Source organism: Staurois parvus, unplaced genomic scaffold, assembly GCF_062004578.1.
Source record: "Staurois parvus isolate SC_StPar_1 unplaced genomic scaffold, SC_StPar_1.0 ptg000154l, whole genome shotgun sequence".
In the NCBI taxonomy this organism is placed as follows: Eukaryota; Metazoa; Chordata; class Amphibia; order Anura; family Ranidae; genus Staurois; species Staurois parvus.
In genome coordinates this window covers 20,850,134-20,870,274 of record NW_028317950.1, presented here as the reverse complement: position 1 = coordinate 20,870,274, position 20,141 = coordinate 20,850,134, and the positions used below count along the sequence as shown (strand labels likewise).

Here is a 20,141-nt window from a genome sequence, read left to right as displayed (position 1 = left end):
GTACCGCCACGCTAGCATCCCTTTTTATACCTGTCAAATTAAAAGTCCCGGTTTAACTTGAACGCCCCTCCTATTTATTTCAGTGAGAAAATGTACAATGCATTGAAAATAAAATGTAACTTTCTAAAACCCTATTGAAGCTGGTCACACTGCTATATTTAATTTTAGCCACAAGATGGCGCCAGACAAGCCGCTGACAGTGAGGAGATGGGATTGGTGTGTGGCAATGAAGGGGGCGGTCCTGAGGCCAGTTCCGGGTGACATGTGGCTTTATGACCAGAGGACAGAGGTCTGTAGAGTGTAGAGGAGAGATCGGGGACTGGTGAGTGATCGCACTGCACGGTTCATCATTGTCTGTACTGGAACAGCTGTGTGCACATGTTTATACAGAGCCTCCTGTGTGCTGAGCGCTGAGATCTCTGCTGGATGAGGACATGAGATCAGAGATACATGCAATATACAGTGGATGGGGGACATGAGATCAGAGATCCATGTAGTATACAGTGGATGGGGGACATGAGATCAGAGATCCATGCAGTATACAGTGGATGGGGGACATGAGATCAGAGATCCATGTAGTATACAGTGGATGGGGGACATGAGATCAGAGATCCATGTAGTATACAGTAGTGGATGGGGGACATGAGATCAGAGATCCATGCAGTATATAGTAGTGGATGGGAGACATGAGATCAGAGCTCCATGCAGTATACAGTGGATGGGGGACAAGAGATCAGAGATCCATGTAGTATACAGTAGTGGATGGGGGACATGAGATCAGAGATCCATGCAGTATACAGTGGATGGAGGACATGAGATCAGAGATCCATGTAGTATACAGTAGTGGATGGGGGACATGAGATCAGAGATCCATGCAGTATACAGTGGATGGAGGACATGAGATCAGAGATCCATGTAGTATACAGTAGTGGATGGGGGACATGAGATCAGAGATCCATGCAGTATACAGTGGATGGGGGACATGAGATCAGAGCTCCATGCAGTATACAGTGGATGGGGGACAAGAGATCAGAGATCCATGCAGTATACAGTAGTGAATGGGGGACATGAGATCAGAGATCCATGCAGTATACAGTAGTGGATGGGAGGACATGAGATCAGAGATCAATGCAGTATACAGTGGAAGGAGGACATGAGATCAGAGATCAATGCAGTATACAGTGGAAGGAGGACATGAGATCAGAGATCCATGTAGTATACAGTAGTGGATGGGGGACATGAGATCAGAGATAAATGTAGTATACAGTAGTGGATGGGGGACATGAGATCAGAGATAAATGCAGTATACAGTAGTGGATGGGGGACATGAGATCAGAGATCCATGTAGTATACAGTAGTGGATGGGGGGACATGAGATCAGAGATCAATGCAGTATACAGTGGAAGGAGGACATGAGATCAGAGATCCATGTAGTATACAGTAGTGGATGGGGGACATGAGATCAGAGATAAATGTAGTATACAGTAGTGGATGGGGGACATGAGATCAGAGATAAATGCAGTATACAGTAGTGGATGGGGGACATGAGATCAGAGATCCATGTAGTATACAGTAGTGGATGGGGGACATGAGATCAGAGATCCATGCAATATACAGTAGTGGATGGGGGACAAGAGATCAGAGATACATGCAGTATACAGTAGTGGATGGGGGACATGAGATCAGAGATCCATGTAGTATACAGTAGTGGATGGGGGACATGAGATCAGAGATCCATGTAGTATACAGTAGTGGATGGGGGACATGAGATCAGAGATCCATGCAGTATACAGTAGTGGATGGGGGACATGAGATCAGAGATCCATGCAGTATACAGTAGTGGATGGGGGACATGAGATCAGAGATCCATGCAGTATACAGTGGATAGGGGACAAGAGATCAGAGATCCATGCAGTATACAGTAGTGGATGGGGGACATGAGATCAGAGCTCCATGCAGTATACAGTGGATGGGGGACAAGAGATCAGAGATCAATGCAGTATACAGTGGAAGGAGGACATGAGATCAGAGATCCATGTAGTATACAGTAGTGGATGGGGGACATGAGATCAGAGATCAATGTAGTATACAGTAGTGGATGGGGGACATGAGATCAGAGATCCATGTAGTATACAGTGGATGGGGGACATGAGATCAGAGATCCATGTAGTATACAGTAGTGGATGGGGGACATGAGATCAGAGATCCATGTAGTATACAGTAGTGGATGGGGGACATGAGATCAGAAATCCATGTAGTATACAGTAGTACAGTAGTGGATGGGGGGACATGAGATCAGAGATCAATGCAGTATACAGTAGTGGATGGGGGACAAGAGATCAGAGTTCCATGCAGTATACATTAGTGGATGGGGGGACATGAGATCAGAGTTCCATGCAGTATACAGTAGTGGATGGAGGACATGAGATCAGAGATCCATGCAGTATACAGTGGATGGGGGACATGAGATCAGAGATCCATGTAGTATACAGTAGTGCATTGGGGGACATGAGATCAGAGATCCATGTAGTATACAGTGGATGGGGGACATTAGATCAGAGATCCATGCAGTATATAGTAGTGGATGGGGGACATGAGATCAGAGCTCCATGCAGTATACAGTGGATGGGGGACATTAGATCAGAGATCCATGTAGTATACAGTAGTAGATGGGGGACATGAGATCAGAGATCCATGCAGTATACAGTGGATGGGGGAAATGAGATCAGAGATCCATGTAGTATACAGTAGTGCATTGGGGGACATGAGATCAGAGATCCATGCAGTATATAGTGGATGGGGGACATGGGGTCAGAGATCCATGCAGTATATAGTAGTGGATGGGGGACATGAGATCAGAGATCCATGTAGTATACAGTGGATGGGGGACATGAGATCAGAGATCCATGTAGTATACAGTGGATGGGGGACATGAGATCAGAGATCCATGTAGTATACAGTAGTGCATTGGGGGACATGAGATCAGAGATTCATGCAGTATATAGTGGATGGGGGACATGAGGTCAGAGATCGATGCAGTATATAGTGGATGGGGGACATGAGATCAGAGATACATGCAGTATACAGTGGATGGGGGACATGAGATCAGAATTCCATGCAGTATATAGTGGATGGGGGACATGAGATCAGAGTTCCATGCAGTATACAGTAGTGGATGGGGGACATGAGATCAGAGTTCCATGCAGTATACAGTGGATGGGGGGCATGAGATCAGAGATCCATGTAGTATACAGTAGTGGATGGGGGACATGAGATCAGAGATCCATGTAGTATACAGTAGTGCATTGGGGGACATGAGATCAGAGATCCATGTAGTATACAGTGGATGGGGGACATGAGATCAGAGATCCATGTAGTATACAGTAGTGGATGGGGGACATGAGATCAGTGATCCATGTAGTATACTGTAGTGGATGGGAGACATGAGATCAGAGATCCATGTAGTATACTGTAGTGGATGGGAGACATGAGATCAGAGATCCATGTAGTATACAGTAGTGGATGGGGGACATGAGATCAGAGATTCATGTAGTATACAGTAGTGCATTGGGGGACATGAGATCAGAGATCCATGTAGTATACAGTAGTGCATTGGGGGACATGAGATCAGAGATCCATGTAGTATACAGTAGTGGATGGGGGACATGAGATCAGGGATCCATGTAGTATACTGTAGTGGATGGGGGACATGAGATCAGAGATCCATGTAGTATACAGTAGTGGATGGGGGACATGAGATCAGAGTTCCATGTAGTATACAGTAGTGGATGGGGGACATGAGATCAGAGATCCATGTAGTATACTGTAGTGGATGGGGGACATGAGATCAGGGATCCATGTAGTATACTGTAGTGGATGGGGGACATGAGATCAGAGATCCATGTAGTATACAGTAGTGGATGGGGGACATGAGATCAGAGTTCCATGCAGTATATAGTGGATGGGGGACATGAGATCAGGGATCCATGCAGTATATAGTGGATGGGGGACATGAGATCAGAGTTCCATGCAGTATATAGTGGATGGGGGACATGAGATCAGGGATCCATGTAGTATATAGTTGATGGGGGACAAGAGATCAGAGATCCATGCAGTATACAGTAGTGTCACCCCCCCCCCCCCCCCCCCCGTAGTCTTCTAGGACACGTGACAGGTCCCAGAAGACTACGGGGCCATTCACAAGGCGCAGTGCTTTTCGCACATGTGCAGTGGGCTCCCGGCTGTGAGGCCCCAATCTATCACAGCTGGGTGCCCACATTAAAGATGCCGGCGCCAGGGAGAGAAGACAGCCAGTGAAACCAGTAATGGTGAGGACACCGAGGGACTGAGGGACAGGTAAGTGTCTGTATTTTAAAAGTCAGTAGCTACAGTTTTTGTAGCTGCTGCCTTTTATTTTTTTTACAGGGTGAGAGGAACCCCGCTTTAAATATTTATCTATCCCAGAATGGGAGTATATGAAGCACCAGGATGTGATGATGATATCTGGATGATGGCTGCAGCTTCAGTCATCATCCAAATATCAGTCTTTAGCTAGGTGCCTGGTTGTCAGGCCAGGACTTTGCATTAATGTTTTCCAGTAACCAAGAACAAGTATGCAGTATGCCATCTGACTTTCTCCCGGTCAGTGACTCAGAAAGCAGTGAAGCTAGAGGTTCAGCATAACAGCCAGGCAATCCTAAAGCATGCCATGTTTGATATCTATTTACTCAGCGTAACATCATCTTTTATATTTTACAAAAAAATTGGGTTATATATTGTGGGATGCACTGATATATCAGGCTCCGAAATGTTGGAAAAAAAGGTGCCGATAATGGGCGCTGAAAACACTTGATTTTGCTCCAGTTTTACTATGTTTAGGGTGCGTATTTCATACATCATGTGACTCAAAAAACGCATCAAAACCATGTGGGTTTTATGCGTTTTCAATGCATTTCAGGCCTGGTTCACACCAATGCAGTTTGCATTGTGCAGTGCATTTTGCGTGCATGTTTTTGATGTGTTTTGCATTTGTTGTTTTTTTTTGTCCAACTTGGGCAGATTAAAAACAGAAACAAGTGAAAAACCTGTCAAAATGCGTTTTCGGCAGCGTCTTTATTGAAGTCTATGAAACCAAAAATGCAACGTTTTGCGATTACAAAAGTCCCTGACCACTTCCAAAAATCAGCTCAACAAAAGCATAGATGTGAATGTATCCCATAGGAAACCATATTAAATGGATTGTAGTGCGTTTCAGCAAAAAGCGCTAAAAAAACGCAGTGGTGTGAACCAGGCCTGGGGAGGTGCATTTTTCTTTAATTTGCCAAAAGTACGGCAAGCAGAATTTTTAACACCACAAGGGAAGCGCAGTGAACCAATACGAACACATACAATGAATTTAAAAGGATGCATTTTTCTTGCGCCTTTGTCTTAACGCGAACGTGCTTCAAAAACTGCTCAGTGTGAAAGCAGCCTATTAGTATTGAAAAAAAATGCATTTAAATTCATGATATTAATTTAAAAAGTCAAATACAATAATATTATATATAATTTAATAAAATATATATCATTTTTTTTTTTCGTTCATTGAACTGTCCATTTCAGCTTCGGTTTTCGGCCAAATGCATTCTGAATTTTCGGTTTCTGTCCTGAATTTTCATTTCAGTTCACCACTAGTTTTTTCTTTTTTTTGTGTGCATTAACCACCTTCCGCCCGCCCTATAGTACAATGACGGATGCAAGGTGGTTCTCTCGTTCTGATTGGACATCATATGATGTCCTACCATTCTCACTGCGCATGTGCGGCCCAGGGAGCGCGCAGCTCAGCGATCGGGGGACACAGCAGATCACGGAAAGAGCTGTAGATGTCGGCTCGGTCATGTGATCAGCTATGTCCAATCACAGCTGATCACATGTAAACACGGAAATGGTGGTTATCAGCATTTCTCTCCTCTCGAGCTGTCACGCTGGCAGCTCGAGAGGAGAGGAGAGCCGGTAATCGGCTTTCCGCGGAGGTAACATGTAGACTGATCATCAGGGCACTGATGATCAGTGTGCCCTGATGATCAGTGTGGCCCCAGAAGTGTCACCTGTCAGTGTCCATCAGTGCCACGTGCCCATCAGTGCCATGTGCCAGTGCCCATCAATGCCACATATCAGTGCATACCAGTGCACATCAATGCCACATATCAGTGCCCATCTGAGCTGCCTTTCAATGTCACCCATCAGTGCCAGTCAGTGCCGCCTATCAGTGCCAGTCAGTGCCGCCTATCAGTGCCAGTCAGTGCCGCCTATCAGTGTCATGTATCAGTGTCATGTATCAGTGTCATGTATCAGTGCTGCCTTTCAGTGCTCATCAATGTTTTTCAAAATGTTCAGTGGTTTTTGGTTTGTTTAAGAAAAAATAAAAATCCCAGAGGTGATTAAATACCACCAAAATAAAGCTCTATCTGTCTCAAAAAAATGATAGCAATTTCATATGGGTACAGTGTTGCAGGACCGCGCAATTGTCATTCAAAGTGCCACAGCGCTGAAAGCTGGAAATTGGCCTGGGCAGGAAGGGGGTAAAAGTGTCCGGACTTGAAGTGGTTAAAGTAGTACTTTTTCAGAAACCTTCTCATATGTATAAATGTAACACAGCACAATAAACCATAAACACTTGCCCTGTGTTGGATAAAAATTCGAAAAAGTGTGTTTTTTACCCCAAAAAATTGCATTTCAAAAACCGCTCTGCAAATACTGTGTGGCATTAAAAATTGCGAAATCCACAAATTTATTCTCTAGGGCCTCTGCTTTAAAAATGTATGTGTTTGGGGTTCTAAGAAATGTTCAAGTAAAAAATTGAATGTTGAAGTGCCAGAAAAGGCCCGGTCTTCAAGTGGCTACAGAATGAAAGGGAAAAGTGTTTTAAGCGCCCCCCCTCACCCTCCTCACATGGTGGCGGCAGCAGTAGGTTTCCAGGTTCTCCTGCACATGTATCTTACAGGGAGGAAAAAACAAGCAGGAAAGGTCAGGTGACCTTTTAAACTTTTTTTAGAGGAGTCTGGTGACCCCATAAAAGGATGAGGTCAGCTGTGAGGGAACGCCACATGTGAGCTTCCCGGCCATCCGCCTGTTTTGTTGCAGTTAATATGTGGTGGGTCACCTTGTTAGCAAGGGGGACAGTTATTTTTAAGAATTCATCTATTTATAGATACGGCTCGAGTTGTAGTGATGGTTTCTGGATGAGTAGATTGCTTAGAATTTGATGTTATTTATAAAGATTTAGTCAATACTGTTTTACAACCAATAATAAAGGACCACAGCCATTTGTTATGCTGTATAAGTTTGTGTGTTTACTCCTGTAAAGTAGAACTAAAGGCAACATTTTTTTTTCCATTTCGAATAAAGTAAAGGAAGGTTATAACGCCTGTCAGATTTGTAATTTTCTTTTGGTGATCTGTGTGCCATTGGGGAGATTTCCCTTTCATTTTATGTCCGAAAGCTACAACAGGTATTGAAAGAAAATCTCTCCAAAGTGAGCGGATCCCTGGGTGTCACCAGAACTGGTGTCCCCCATTGGAAGATGTCCCCTCTGTTACTGTGCTGGGGACAACCCAGCATTTGGGATTATCTTTTACTTTCACTTTCATGGTAAACAGGAAGGACAAATAGGGTGAATCTCCCTAATGGGGACACAGACAGAAATAAACACCTAACAGGGGTTCTAATCCACCTCCAATCTCTCCAAAGTAAAAAAAAAAAAAAAAGTTTTGCTTTTAGTTAACCGCGTTAAGACCGTCCCACGTAGATATACTACAACAGGGCGGCTGTTATGCACAGGATCACATACCTAGTACGTGATCTGGGTAGGGAGCACACACACGCGACGCGCCCCCCCCCCCCCCCCCCAGCTGTGCTGTGATTTAGCACAAGGAGATAAGCTGATCCCAGCCAATGATTAATGACCGGGACCTGCTGATCACTCGACGAATCACAGAACAGTGCCCAGTGTTGATAAACAACACAGGGCACTGTACACAGAGAAGCGATTCTGCTGGGAAAAAATAAATAAGATTCCTTAATAAAAGTAGCACATATCGCACACACTGTGTGTTAGGCACACAGTTAACCCCTTGATCTCCCCAAGATGTTAACCCTTTCCCAGCCAATGTCATTAGTACAGTGACCATGTAAAGTATTAACACCGATCACTGTTTTAGTGTCACTATTGATGTCCGTGTCAGCTAGTGTCAGATTGCCTGCTATCAGTCGCTGATCGCTGCCATTACTAGTATAAATAATAAATAAATAAAAATTCCAGTATACATTGTAGACGCTATAACTTTCACGCAAACAATTCAATATACACTTACTGAGATTTTATTTTTTTACCAAAGACGTAGCAGAATACATTTTGGCCTACATTTATGAAGAAATGTGCTTCTATTTAAATTTTATGGGGTTTTACAGCAGAAAGCATTTTTTTTTAATTTAATTTCTATAAAAAAAATTAAAAACCCCACTGGTAATCAAATGCCACCAAAAGATTTCTGTGCAAGAATATTACATAAATTAAATTTGCGTACAGTATTGCATGACTGCGGAATTGGTGGCTAAAGTAGCACAGTGCCGAAAAGCAAAAATAGCCTGGTCATGAAATGTTCCAGAGCTCAAATGGTTATACGTTGTACTTTAACCATTAGCCGCCCGGCCTATAGCCGTTTGGCGGCCTCAAAAACGTTTTAGCTTTCTGGGTGCACGCCATTTGGCGTGCTCCTGCACATGCGCAGTTCGCGCGGTTGCAGAGCCGCGCAGTGGCGCGATCTGTCACTGGCTGTGTACCTCGGACATGGCCGATGACAGATCTGAGTACCGGCCCCCGTTGCCGGTACCATGTGACCTGCTGTGACCAATCACAGCAGGTCACATGACAGTTGTATACAATGGATGGCTTCATTCATGCCATCCATTGTATACTAGTGCCTAGCTGTGAATGGCCACAGCAGGTCACATGCACATGTCATGTGATTAGCTGTGGCCAAATCACAGCTAAGCACAAAAAAAAAAAAAAAAAACCCTGAATGAATCGATTTCATTCAGGTAAATGCTTGCTTATAGCAAAGTAATTCTTTGCTATAAGCAAATTTTGTAAAAAAAAAAAAAAAATACTGATCACTTCCCCAAAGTAGTACAATGTTACTATGGTAACATTGTACTACTTTGGTCACAGTAAAATATGAAAAAAAAATCTTAAAAAAAATGTAATAAAAAATTAAAAATAATAAAAAAATAAAGAAAATATATATATATTTTTTTCATACTGTCACCAGTCAGTGTCCCTGTTCACCGCCATGCCAGTTATATGATGACTTTTACTGCACTGGTGACAGTATGTAAAAAAAAAATAGTGAAAATAATTTTTTTAATTTTCCAAAAAATTATGACAAACAAAATACAACTTCAAAAAACTCGCCATGCCTCTTATGAAGTACGTCCGACTGTCTACTCTGCAAAAAGGGGTCATTTGGGGGATATCTGTACTATTCTGACATTCTTGGACCTCAAGAAATTAGATTGGCTGTCAGTACTTCAGGATTGATCAATATTCAGATCTATACCATAGTTTGTGAACTCTATAACTTTCCTACAAACTAAATAATACATCCAAATTTGGGTTATTTTCACCAAAGACATGTAGCAGAATACATCTCGGCCTAAATTTATGAAGAACAATTATTTATTTGTAAACTTTTATAACAGAAACAAAGAAAAACGTTTTTTTTTCAAAATGTTTGGTCTTTTTTTGTTAATTTAGCAAAAAATAAAAACCCCAGCGGTGATTAAATACCACCAAAAGAAAGCTCTAGTTGTGTAAAGAAAATTATAAAATTTTAGTTTGGGTACAATGTTGTATGACCGCGCAATTGTCACCTGAAAACTGGGCAGGAAGGTGTAAAATTGCCCGGTATTGAAATGGTTAATGTTATGTATACTTCTTGCCCTCTGCCTATGATCACAAAAATGAACGTTGCGTGTTTTCATGTCCTCGTAAGATATGCCAAAGTTTGCTGCATTCAGAGGTGTTTAAATGTGGACGCAGCAACACTGTGCTATAGCCGCATACAGACTGAGTGAAAGGTAAAGGGAGGTTTGTGTGCAGCCAGAACTTGTCAGAAACGCCAACCCTAGACGCAGACGTGTGGATTGTAGACTCTGTACACATGTAATCGCTCAGATGTAAACCTCGGCCGTGCTGGTCATTGGTTTGTACAGAATCATAATGTGACAGTTGCTGCTGTTTGTACACAGGCAGCACCAGGGTGGATTTGATTTAAATCACGATTTAAATCACTAGTCAGTAAGGCTTGATTTAAATCCTAGTTTTCTACATAAAGACTAATTCTTGCTGGTATAACTTTTTAATCTGCAAGTAAATGAAGATTTTTAGAATAACTTTTCATATTAGTTTTTTTATCCCCAGTTTAATAGGTTAATCATTCATATTTGGACAACTTTTCTGTTGTACTTAGGAGAAAAATAATCATTACCTTAATAATAACAATTTTTAAATAGATTTATTCAATTGAAACAATAACATTCCAGCATATGTTATTTACTTAAACATCCATGTTTGTTAACTAATTTGGCTAAACAAAATATATATATTTTAAGAAACTTAGACTGTCAGCCCCTTCCTCCTCACACTTAGTTTCACTTTCTTCTTGTGCAGATCTATTCCACTCCAAACAATCAGAAAAATATTGTTTCTATTCTATTCACTGAACTTCTTGAAACGTAGCACTGAAGGGGTTGATTCTGTATTCATAGGTTTGTAGAAGTTAGGATTAAGGTCTTTTTCTTAACTCTGTTCATGTTATAACATTTTTGCTGTGAAGAAGAGGCATGTGATCTCCACTTAGTCAAATTCAGTTTTGAGAACTGCAAAAGTAAACCAAGCATCTGTGATAATATCTTGTAGGCAGAGAAACTGCCCAATAATCTTACAAAAACCTCTGGAAGAGCATGACATTGTGAATGGATTAATGGAATTTATTTACCAAAAAAATTAAACATATACAGCCTTATTCTACATAATTAAAAAAACAAATCTTTATTTCATGATGGAATAACCTTTGGATGGTAATATTTTTTCCTCAAAAAGCATTTTATTTAAAAAAATCCGATTTAAATAAAAAAAATCTGATTTAAATAAAATAAATCCGATTTAAATTAAAAAAAAATTTTTTTTTATTTTTTTTAAAAAATCATTGATTTTTATCCACCCTGGGCAGCACTTAGATCCACTGATTCTCCATGGTTGATGCTGAGTGAATGCAGCCTTGTATTTCCAGTGAGCTCCATTTGCTGCCAGGAGGACGATTGTAAACACTGCACGCAGCTTTGTCACCGCTTTAAAGCTTCAAAGTTGACTGGGAACAGATTCAAATTGAATAATGTGACTGGAGCCAATGTGATGTTGTGTAGTCAGCGGTTCTGTTATCTGGGCCTCCCAGGCTGTACACTCTGCTGGTAAAAGTACCAAGAATTTCTCTGGTTACCCTTTTCCCACCCATCGATCATGTGCTCGGGTTATGCCGTAACTTTGTGGTGGGAATAAAAGGTGCAGCTGTGTTGGCATTGCAACAGATTGGAATGAACGATGACTACTCAGTAGGAAGGCCTGCCTGTACTCTAATCACGTGGTCAGTCCCAGTGTTATAACAAATATTTCATTCCTTCCAATTCATTTTGTGCGGTAGACATCAGTATGATATGTTCTCTGCAGTGGACTGCCTGTGGGCTGTTAAACAATTGCAGGAGAAGGGGGGGGGGGGGGATTTGGGGAAATTGCATTTGCAGGCTGCCTCCGTTATCACAAGAAAGAGAAATTGTCATTTTCTATTGTGGTTATACAGACATGGCTGGCTGCAGGTTAAAATAAGAAGTCACCTGCTATCACTTCATAAAAAGACAAATGGCTATTACAGTAAGTTCAACTCTCAGGGTTCATGCGGTGACCTGTGTTTTTATGCTATGGATAAACGCGGTTCATTGTTAGAGCACATAGAAAGCAATTGTTCTCTATGTGCCCTGTTCACACTACAACTCTGGCGTGAAGTGCGTTGCAGTGCGAAAACATGTTGCATTTTCCCGCGTGCTGTGCTGTGATATGAAGTGACAAATTGAAAAAAATCCAAGCCAGAGTTGGCATTACAAGTTGGCATTACACCTGCCTGTACGGTGATATGCAGTGTGAACATCGCCTTAAACAAAAAACATGATTTGTAACCGCCTTCCACCCGCCATACAAGGAAATTACAGGAGGGCAGCGGTTCTCTTGTTCTGGGAGACGTCATATGACGTCCTCCGACTCTAGCTGCGCATGCATGCCTCCAAGGGCGCGTGACACGGCGATCGGTGGTACGCTATGTCCTTGGGACACAGCAGATCACCGATTGCAGTAAAGAGCCGATGACGTAGGCGCTATCATGTGTCCAGTGACAGCTGATCGCGTGTAAATAGGAAATGCCGGTTATCAGCAGTCATCTCCTCACGCTGACAGCGCATGAGGAGAGGAGAGCCGGTATGCGGCATTCCTCAGAGGGGACATGTACACTGATCATCAGGGCACTGATGATCAGTGGGCCCTGATGATCAGTGTGGCCCCAGAAGTGCCACCTGTCAGTGCTCATCAGTGCCACGTGCCAGTGCCCATCAGTGCCACATCAATGCCACATATCAGTGCATACCAGTGCACATCAATGCCACATATCAGTGCCCATCTGAGCTGCCTTTCAATGTCACCCATCAGTGCCAGTCAGTGTCGCCTATCAGTGCCAGTCAGTGTCGCCTATCAGTGCCTGTCAGTGCTGCCCATCAATGCCACATACCAGTGCCCATCAATGCCACATACCAGTGCCCATCAATGCCACATACCAGTGCCCATCAGAGCTGCGTTACAGTGCCAACTATCAGTGCCAGTCATTGTCGCCTATCAGTGCCACCTATCAGTTCCAGCCAGTGCCGTATATGAGTGCTGCCTTTCAGTGCCCATCAGTGATGCCTATCAGTGTTCATCACTGCAGCCTCATTAGTGCACATCAGTGAAGGAAAAAAAATACTTATTTACAAAATTTTATAACTAAGAAAAAACATTTTTTCTTTCAAAATGTTCAGTCTTTTTTAGTTTGTTTAGCAAAAAATAAAAACACAGTGGTGATTAAATACCACCAAAATAAAGCTCTATCTGTCTCAAAAAAAGGATGTAAATTTTGTTTGGGTACGGTGTTGCATGACCGCGCAATTGTCATTCAAAGTGCAACAGTGCTGAAAGCTGAAAATTGGCCTGGGCAGGAAGGGGGTGAAAGTGCCCGGTAGGCAAGTGGTTAATGAATCCCTAACTAGACCTAACTTGTAAGTAAACCCAATCACTGAAATCTCATATACATTTTTACATGTTAATGTATTTTCAAAAATCATTTTCAATATTTTTAAATCTGCAGCTTTCATTAAAATAATCCCTGCTGATCCTTCTATGAAGGCATTTCTTGTTATAGGGTGACACCGCTGTGTCCCTGTCTCTCAAATTCTCCTGCATTGTCACCCTGTTACATTGGCTTACAATGAAAAATACATAGGTGTGTTCTGTAGACATGGTGTCACTGTCAGGAATCCCACCATAGCTGGCATGAATACATATAGACATGACGTGGCTACAAACAGACTGCATGAGATCAGCAGCACAAAGATGCAACAAAGGGTGATAAAACAGGGTTTTATTACAAAAACAAAAAAGTTTTTATGATGGATAGTGCTTTTGCAAACTGAATGTCATTCATTTATGATTTGCACCAACTTTAAGGCACGGCAGTACAATAACTAGTGGGTCTGTTTCTTACATAGCCATAGCTACCGGAAGTGGGGAGATTTGCCTGGCTCCTGACTGATGACATGTTAAACATATTAAAGTAACTGATAAACCCTAACTGGATGACATTTAGTTTGCTAGAGCACTGTGCATCATAAACTATACAGTGCATAAACTACCACGTAGCGTCTTCACAGCAGCAAGTAGTCTGTTAAGCAGGGTGGCTTCAGTGGGCCTCCATAGGACCCTTCATACCAAGGAGCCACCTGGAAAACAGGACTACCAGTGGGTGGATCATGGGTGAAGCTGCAACAAAGGCGTGCGGGAGCCCACAACACACAGGATGCACAGAACAAAGGTCTTGAGATCAGCTGCTCGAACTGTTAAAAGAAAAAAAAATGGTATTTAATTTTAGAGAGAGAGCGCAGCGGCACCACTCTTAAGTGTAGATGTGTTAAAACCAGGCAATTTAATAGGTAGAACACCCACAAGTGTAGGGTTAAAATAAGTATGTGCAGTGGGTTTATGCGGTCCGGCGGTTGAGTCCTGTACAATCCTCTTCCTCGTCCCCGCCGCTCTGGTAGATTCCAGGGCTTAGGGGGTAGCAGAGAGGCGCAGGGAGGCTCTTGGCTGTGACGTTACCCTGAACCGGAACTCCACGTTTGGCACAGGTTTGGCGCATGCGCGCTCGTTCCTCAGGTCACTCATGGCCATCTTGAGTGAGGCTTATATTGGCAGTGAGGGCGGGTGAAGCACAGGACCAGCAGGATCATATATCATTTTATTGGTCCACCCCCTATGGAAGAAAAATATATTTGAAAAATATTCTTTCCAAATATATTTGAAATGCTACAATTTTGGCCATATAATAAATATGTATGTATGTGTATGTGTATGTGTGTATATATGTGTGTGTATATATATGTATGTATATATGTGTGTGTGTATGTGTATATATATATATATATATATATATATATATATATATATATATATATATATATATATATATATTATACTGTATGTTGAAATGCGGTTTTATTACAACATATATGAAATATTTTTTGAAATACATTTCAAATATACTGTATGTCTTTAAAAATACGAATCCTACATTTTTGAAGTGCATTTACAAATATATGTAAAAATATATGTTAAGACTACTTTTTTATATGTTAAAAATAAAATAAAATAAAATCTATTCTTCAGATTTTTTTTTTAACATATAAAAAAGTAATTTTAATATTTTTACATATATTTGTAAATGCATTCCAAAAATGTAGATTTGTGTTTTTAAAGACATACAGTATATTTGAAATGTATTTTTAAAAATATTTTTCATATATTTTGTAATTAAAATGCGTTTCAACGTACAGTATATATTTATTGAATATATTTTGAAATATATTGAATATGCCCAAAATTGTAGCATTTCAAATATGTCAATATAGTTGGGAAGAATATTTTAAAAATATATTTCAAATATATTTTTCTTCCATGTAGGACATATTACTTGAATACCAGCCTAGGACTGTATTCTAGCGCTCCCCATCCTCCCCTGTTTAATAGCATTTTAGGGCAAAAAAAAGGTTCAAGTACCTCCTATAAAGTTTGTATTGCTGTCTGTATCCTTATTGGATAGATCTCCTCTGTTGTCATCATGTCGCAGTGACACCAGGAGAGGAAATGACAGACTATCTCTCCAACAAGGACACAAGCGGCAACAAAAACCTGACAGTGGATCAAACGCCTAATCCCAACAAACAGAAGTGTGGCTAAAGTTAGGCTTTAATGTTTTTATAGCTCCATTCTTCAGCTTTGATTGCTAACCTTGATTGTCAGATGGTCAGCTGCCCGGAATGAGTCTTTATGATCACATGTTCTCAGTGTCTGGGAAAATCAGACTTTTGTATTACTCCGTATTAAAGGGTCAGTCCATACAAACACTGATATGTCAGTGTTCAGTGGATGATGGAGGGCTAAACAACATGACAGGTTTATATATCTCTATAGGTGTCTGCACACTTGTGGCCATTAGTAGGGAATCCCATCTGTCTCGCTGGATTTTTAAATGTATTTTCTAGAATACAACAAGAGGAGCTGGAAGGGGGGTGGTTGTCCCCGATACCTGGTTGAGCTAATGCTAACCACTATTTCTATAGAGAACATACCCTTGGAAATCTAGAGGAAGTATGTATGCAGTGCTGAGGAAGGAAACAGGAAGGACAGGCAACACTTGTGTTTGACATGAAGGAAACCCTTTTCATGTTCCTTGTTTATTCCTGCAGGCTATGATGAGATAGGTCAATAGACATGCACTCACAAAGGGATGTCAGGATTGTTATTTGATATAACTCCTTGGTTAGAGTGCTCTGAGGCTGCAGAACATACTGTTCAGAAATATAAAAAAAAAGATCAGAACTGTCCAGGCCCTTGATGAACAATGTAAAGCTCTTAGAGGACAGCAAAAGAAAGTAAAAATCTGAAAAGTTGTATCTTCTAAGCTCTTATTTACTTAGTGATTTTATTTACTTTCTAGGTAAGTTGTTCTCCTCTTATATAGTCACCATACAAGTAAGATGGACGCGACCTCCATACTACACAGTGGATACTTCCATCCGACTCTCCGAGCCTGGCAGACATCAGCCACCAGCCTACATGCCCACAATTTCATGTACCCCATCTTCATCACGTAAGTAAAACACTCAAGTTCCATGTCTGGCTTGTCTCTTTAGTGGGTCATTCCTCATTAATTAACTGTACTTTTTTTTTTTTTACAGGGATGACCCAGATGGTGTTGAAGTGATTGCCAGTCTCCCAGGACAAGCACGGTGAGGGACATTACCAAGTTCATACCTAGGCAGCATCACTTGAAACTTTCTGCCATTTGCAATTTTTTAGCATAATTGTTTTGTAGGTCCATTGATCATTCCATATAATTCTGCTTCCTCCCTGTACTGTAAAATGCTTTTTTGAAGTGACTGCATTTCCTTTTGGGCTAGGTTCACATCTGTGCGGGTGGTGCCGCTGCGGATCCGCACGAAAATCCGTGCAACCGCACCACCCACACAGAGAAATGCGGACCCGCGGGTGGGTGCTATTAGCTCTAATGGTACGCGCCCGCACTGGAAAACGCAACCGTACTGGGAACTGAGGTTACCGTGTGGGCTGCATTTTCAGAAGAAGTGCAGGGACTTCTTCCCTACGGGAAACACGGGAGTCCATTCAAATCAATGAGCTCTTGTGCCAGCACACGACGCGGCCCGCACGGCCGCATATATGTGAACCAGGGCTTATGGTGGACTTGTCATTTACAATTACTTTAAAAAATAGACAGGCATATTTTTTAGCATTACCAAACAACAAATAAGTCTCTCATTCATGCCATTAAATATTCTCTAAAATAAAAAATCCCTGCACTATTAAATTTTACATAAGACAAAAAATATCACACCATAGAGAGATAAGTAGAGCTGCTACTACTTCTACATGCAATCACTATACACATAAAAAAAAACAATCCATCAGATAAAAGTGAAGCGCTGCACGCTACAAACATGAAGGTAAATATGAGACAGCAAAATAATACAATAATGTGAATAAAAATATGTCCTGAATTAAAGTCCTAAATGCCACGTATGTATAATATGAAGTAACTAAGTGAAAGTCCCATAAATCTTCAAGCAATTTTGATCAGGCAAACAGCTTGTGAACTTCAGCAATTCTTCAGTGTATACAAATTTGTGCAAAACACCCGGGACAACCGGGACCACCTGCTCACAGTGAAGATGACTCCTCGCCTTATAACACCGCTCTCATTAATGAAAAGGTATGGGCAGCACAGTGGCTAAATGGTTAGCATTTCTGCCTAGCAGTACTAGGGTCGCTGGTTCAAATCCCAACCACGGCACCTCCTGCCTGGAGTTTGCATGTTCTGCCTGTGCTTGCATGGGTTTCCTTCGGGTACTCGGGTTTCCTTCGGGTACTCCGGTTTCCTCCAACACTCCAAAGACATGCTGGTAGGTTAATTGGCTCCTGTCTAAATTGGCCCTAGTATGTGTATGAATGTAAGGTATGGACCTTAGATTGTACACTCCTTGAGGGTTAGGGACTGATGTGAATGTACAATATATATATATGTAAAGTGCTGTGTAAATTGACGGTGCTATATAAATAGCTGAAATAAATAAATCAATAAAAAGGAGGTCAATTAGGACTTTATAGTGCAGCCAGACGGTCAACATGCAGCTATAATTCCCAGCTCTCCAGTCCTCAGCATGTACCAAACATGTAGATCACATAACGGGGCTTCACAGTGTAAACTGCCTTATTTATTCAAAGATGAAAGCTAAAAGAACACTCACAGGATAAAAATACATATGAAATATGGGGTATTGAGCACAGTATACGCTCACAATGGCAGATTAGACTTCAGAAAGATGGCACCCAGTCCCTGCCCAGCGTGATGACCGATCTTCTGACGTGTTACGCTCCTCCGGGCTTTTTCAAAGGACACTGCTCCACTCTATTCAAATGTAAAATATAATTGGCTATAGATATGCTTTCATTCTGTGATGTACCAGGACACCCAGATCCCACTGCATCATTGATTCACCTAGTTGTAACCCCCCTAAATTGTATGATGTACCCATTAGACCTCTTGTAGGGATTTTATTCCACTACATAGCTTTGTGTCAACACTGAAATGGTACTATTTACTCCCAACCCCTGTTATATGGTCCTCCCAAAAGAAAGAAAATTAGTTTTTGTCACCCATAGTAACTTGACAGAGAGCTAATTGATTGTTAACCTGTTGCTGACCATGTAACATAGTGTAGCTGCAAGGAGGAAGGCTTTAGTGCACCGCACATATGTGTCGATGGTGACTGCAGTTTCTGTGCTGGGAGACTGTCACATTCTCAACACAGTAACTGAGCTGTCACAGACGGTTCCTAGCAGGGGTGGACTGACAACTCATGGGGCCCCCAGGAAATAGGGGATCATGGGGCCCCTGTGTCTTTGCCCAAACTCAAAAAAGCCTATGAAATAGGTACCAGGGGCATCTCATGGGGCCCCCTACTGACCCCGGGCCCTCGAGCAGTGCCCGAGTTTCCAAATGGTCAGTCCGCCCCTGGTTCCTAGTCTCTGATTCTGATTGGGAGCCAGCAGGCTGAGCTCCCGATCATGTGACCACTGTGACAGCCATGAGGATAAAGTAGTCTGTGGCTCTTAAGTGATCCTTGAACACAATGAAGAAAAAGTTAAAATTTGGTCTAGCTCAGTTGGCTTTCTTGTCCATTTCATTTCTTTTGAAAATTATGAACTATTGATTGAGCTTTACATTTAGTGCAATGGAATGGATACAATACTTTCATCTAAAAGATGATCCTATGGATGGATTGTACTGTTGCATGCACAACCCTTAGGTTTTGATCATCCATAGCGCAGGATTGTGGTTGCAACTGTTGTATATAGAGCTATTTTGTCTCTGTATGCTGTTTTGTGACCCGTTGTGTGTAGGATCGTAGTCAGTGGGCACTATTGTATATGAGATCAAGCTGGGACAGGTTCAGCACTCTGCCCCTTGTCTGTGCCTTGATATCTGCTGACCTTACTGAGAGAGCCACCTCCCTCATTGTCCCTGTCACAGATAAGGCCCCATGAGCCAACAGCCCTGCTGTTCTACTCTGATATCCAGCCACTGCCCTGATAATGGCCCCTTTCATCTGCTGATCCTGGTATACTTTATTTTATTGCAGAACTCAAGAAACAGTCATTCATTTTACAATGTGGGATGCTAGTTTGTACATCAGGAACTGACATATTAAATGTTGTATATACAGTTGTGTTCAAAATAATAGCAGTGTGTTGAAAAAAGTGAATAAAGCTCAAAATCCTTCTAATAGCTTTTATTTCCATACACACAAATGCATTGGGAACACTACACATTCTATTCCAAATCAAACCATGAAGAAAAATATATCAAATTTGTGTTGTTCCTCTAAAAAAATTGAAGAAAAGTGAATATTAGACTGTTCAAAAAAATAGCAGTGTTTGTATTCTTCTTTACAAACTCAAACATTCACTATATAATCTGAAAAATGTTTGAAGATTTTGCTTTCCTTTGAATCACTTAATGAATATTTAGTTGTATAAGCACTGTTTCTGAGGGCTGCTGTACATCTGTGTTGCATGGAGTCAACCAACTTCTGGCACCTGTGAACAGGTATTCCAGCCCAGGATGATTGGACTACATTCCACAGTTCTTCTCCATTTCTTGGTTTTGCCTCAGAAA

General features: G+C 41.6%; 1 protein-coding gene across 1 annotated transcript in view; it reads left to right on the top strand.

Annotated features, from left to right (window-relative positions):
- The first annotated feature begins 239 nt into the window (after positions 1-239).
- The window catches only part of ALAD (aminolevulinate dehydratase), a 41,045-nt gene continuing 21,143 nt past the window's right edge, over positions 240-20,141 (top strand). The window contains exons 1-3 of the mRNA XM_089675204.1: positions 240-322; positions 16,386-16,538; positions 16,627-16,677. Coding sequence (XP_089531330.1) covers positions 16,426-16,538; positions 16,627-16,677 — 164 coding nt within the window. The 5' untranslated portion in view covers positions 240-322; positions 16,386-16,425. The remainder of the gene's footprint in view (positions 323-16,385; positions 16,539-16,626; positions 16,678-20,141) is intronic.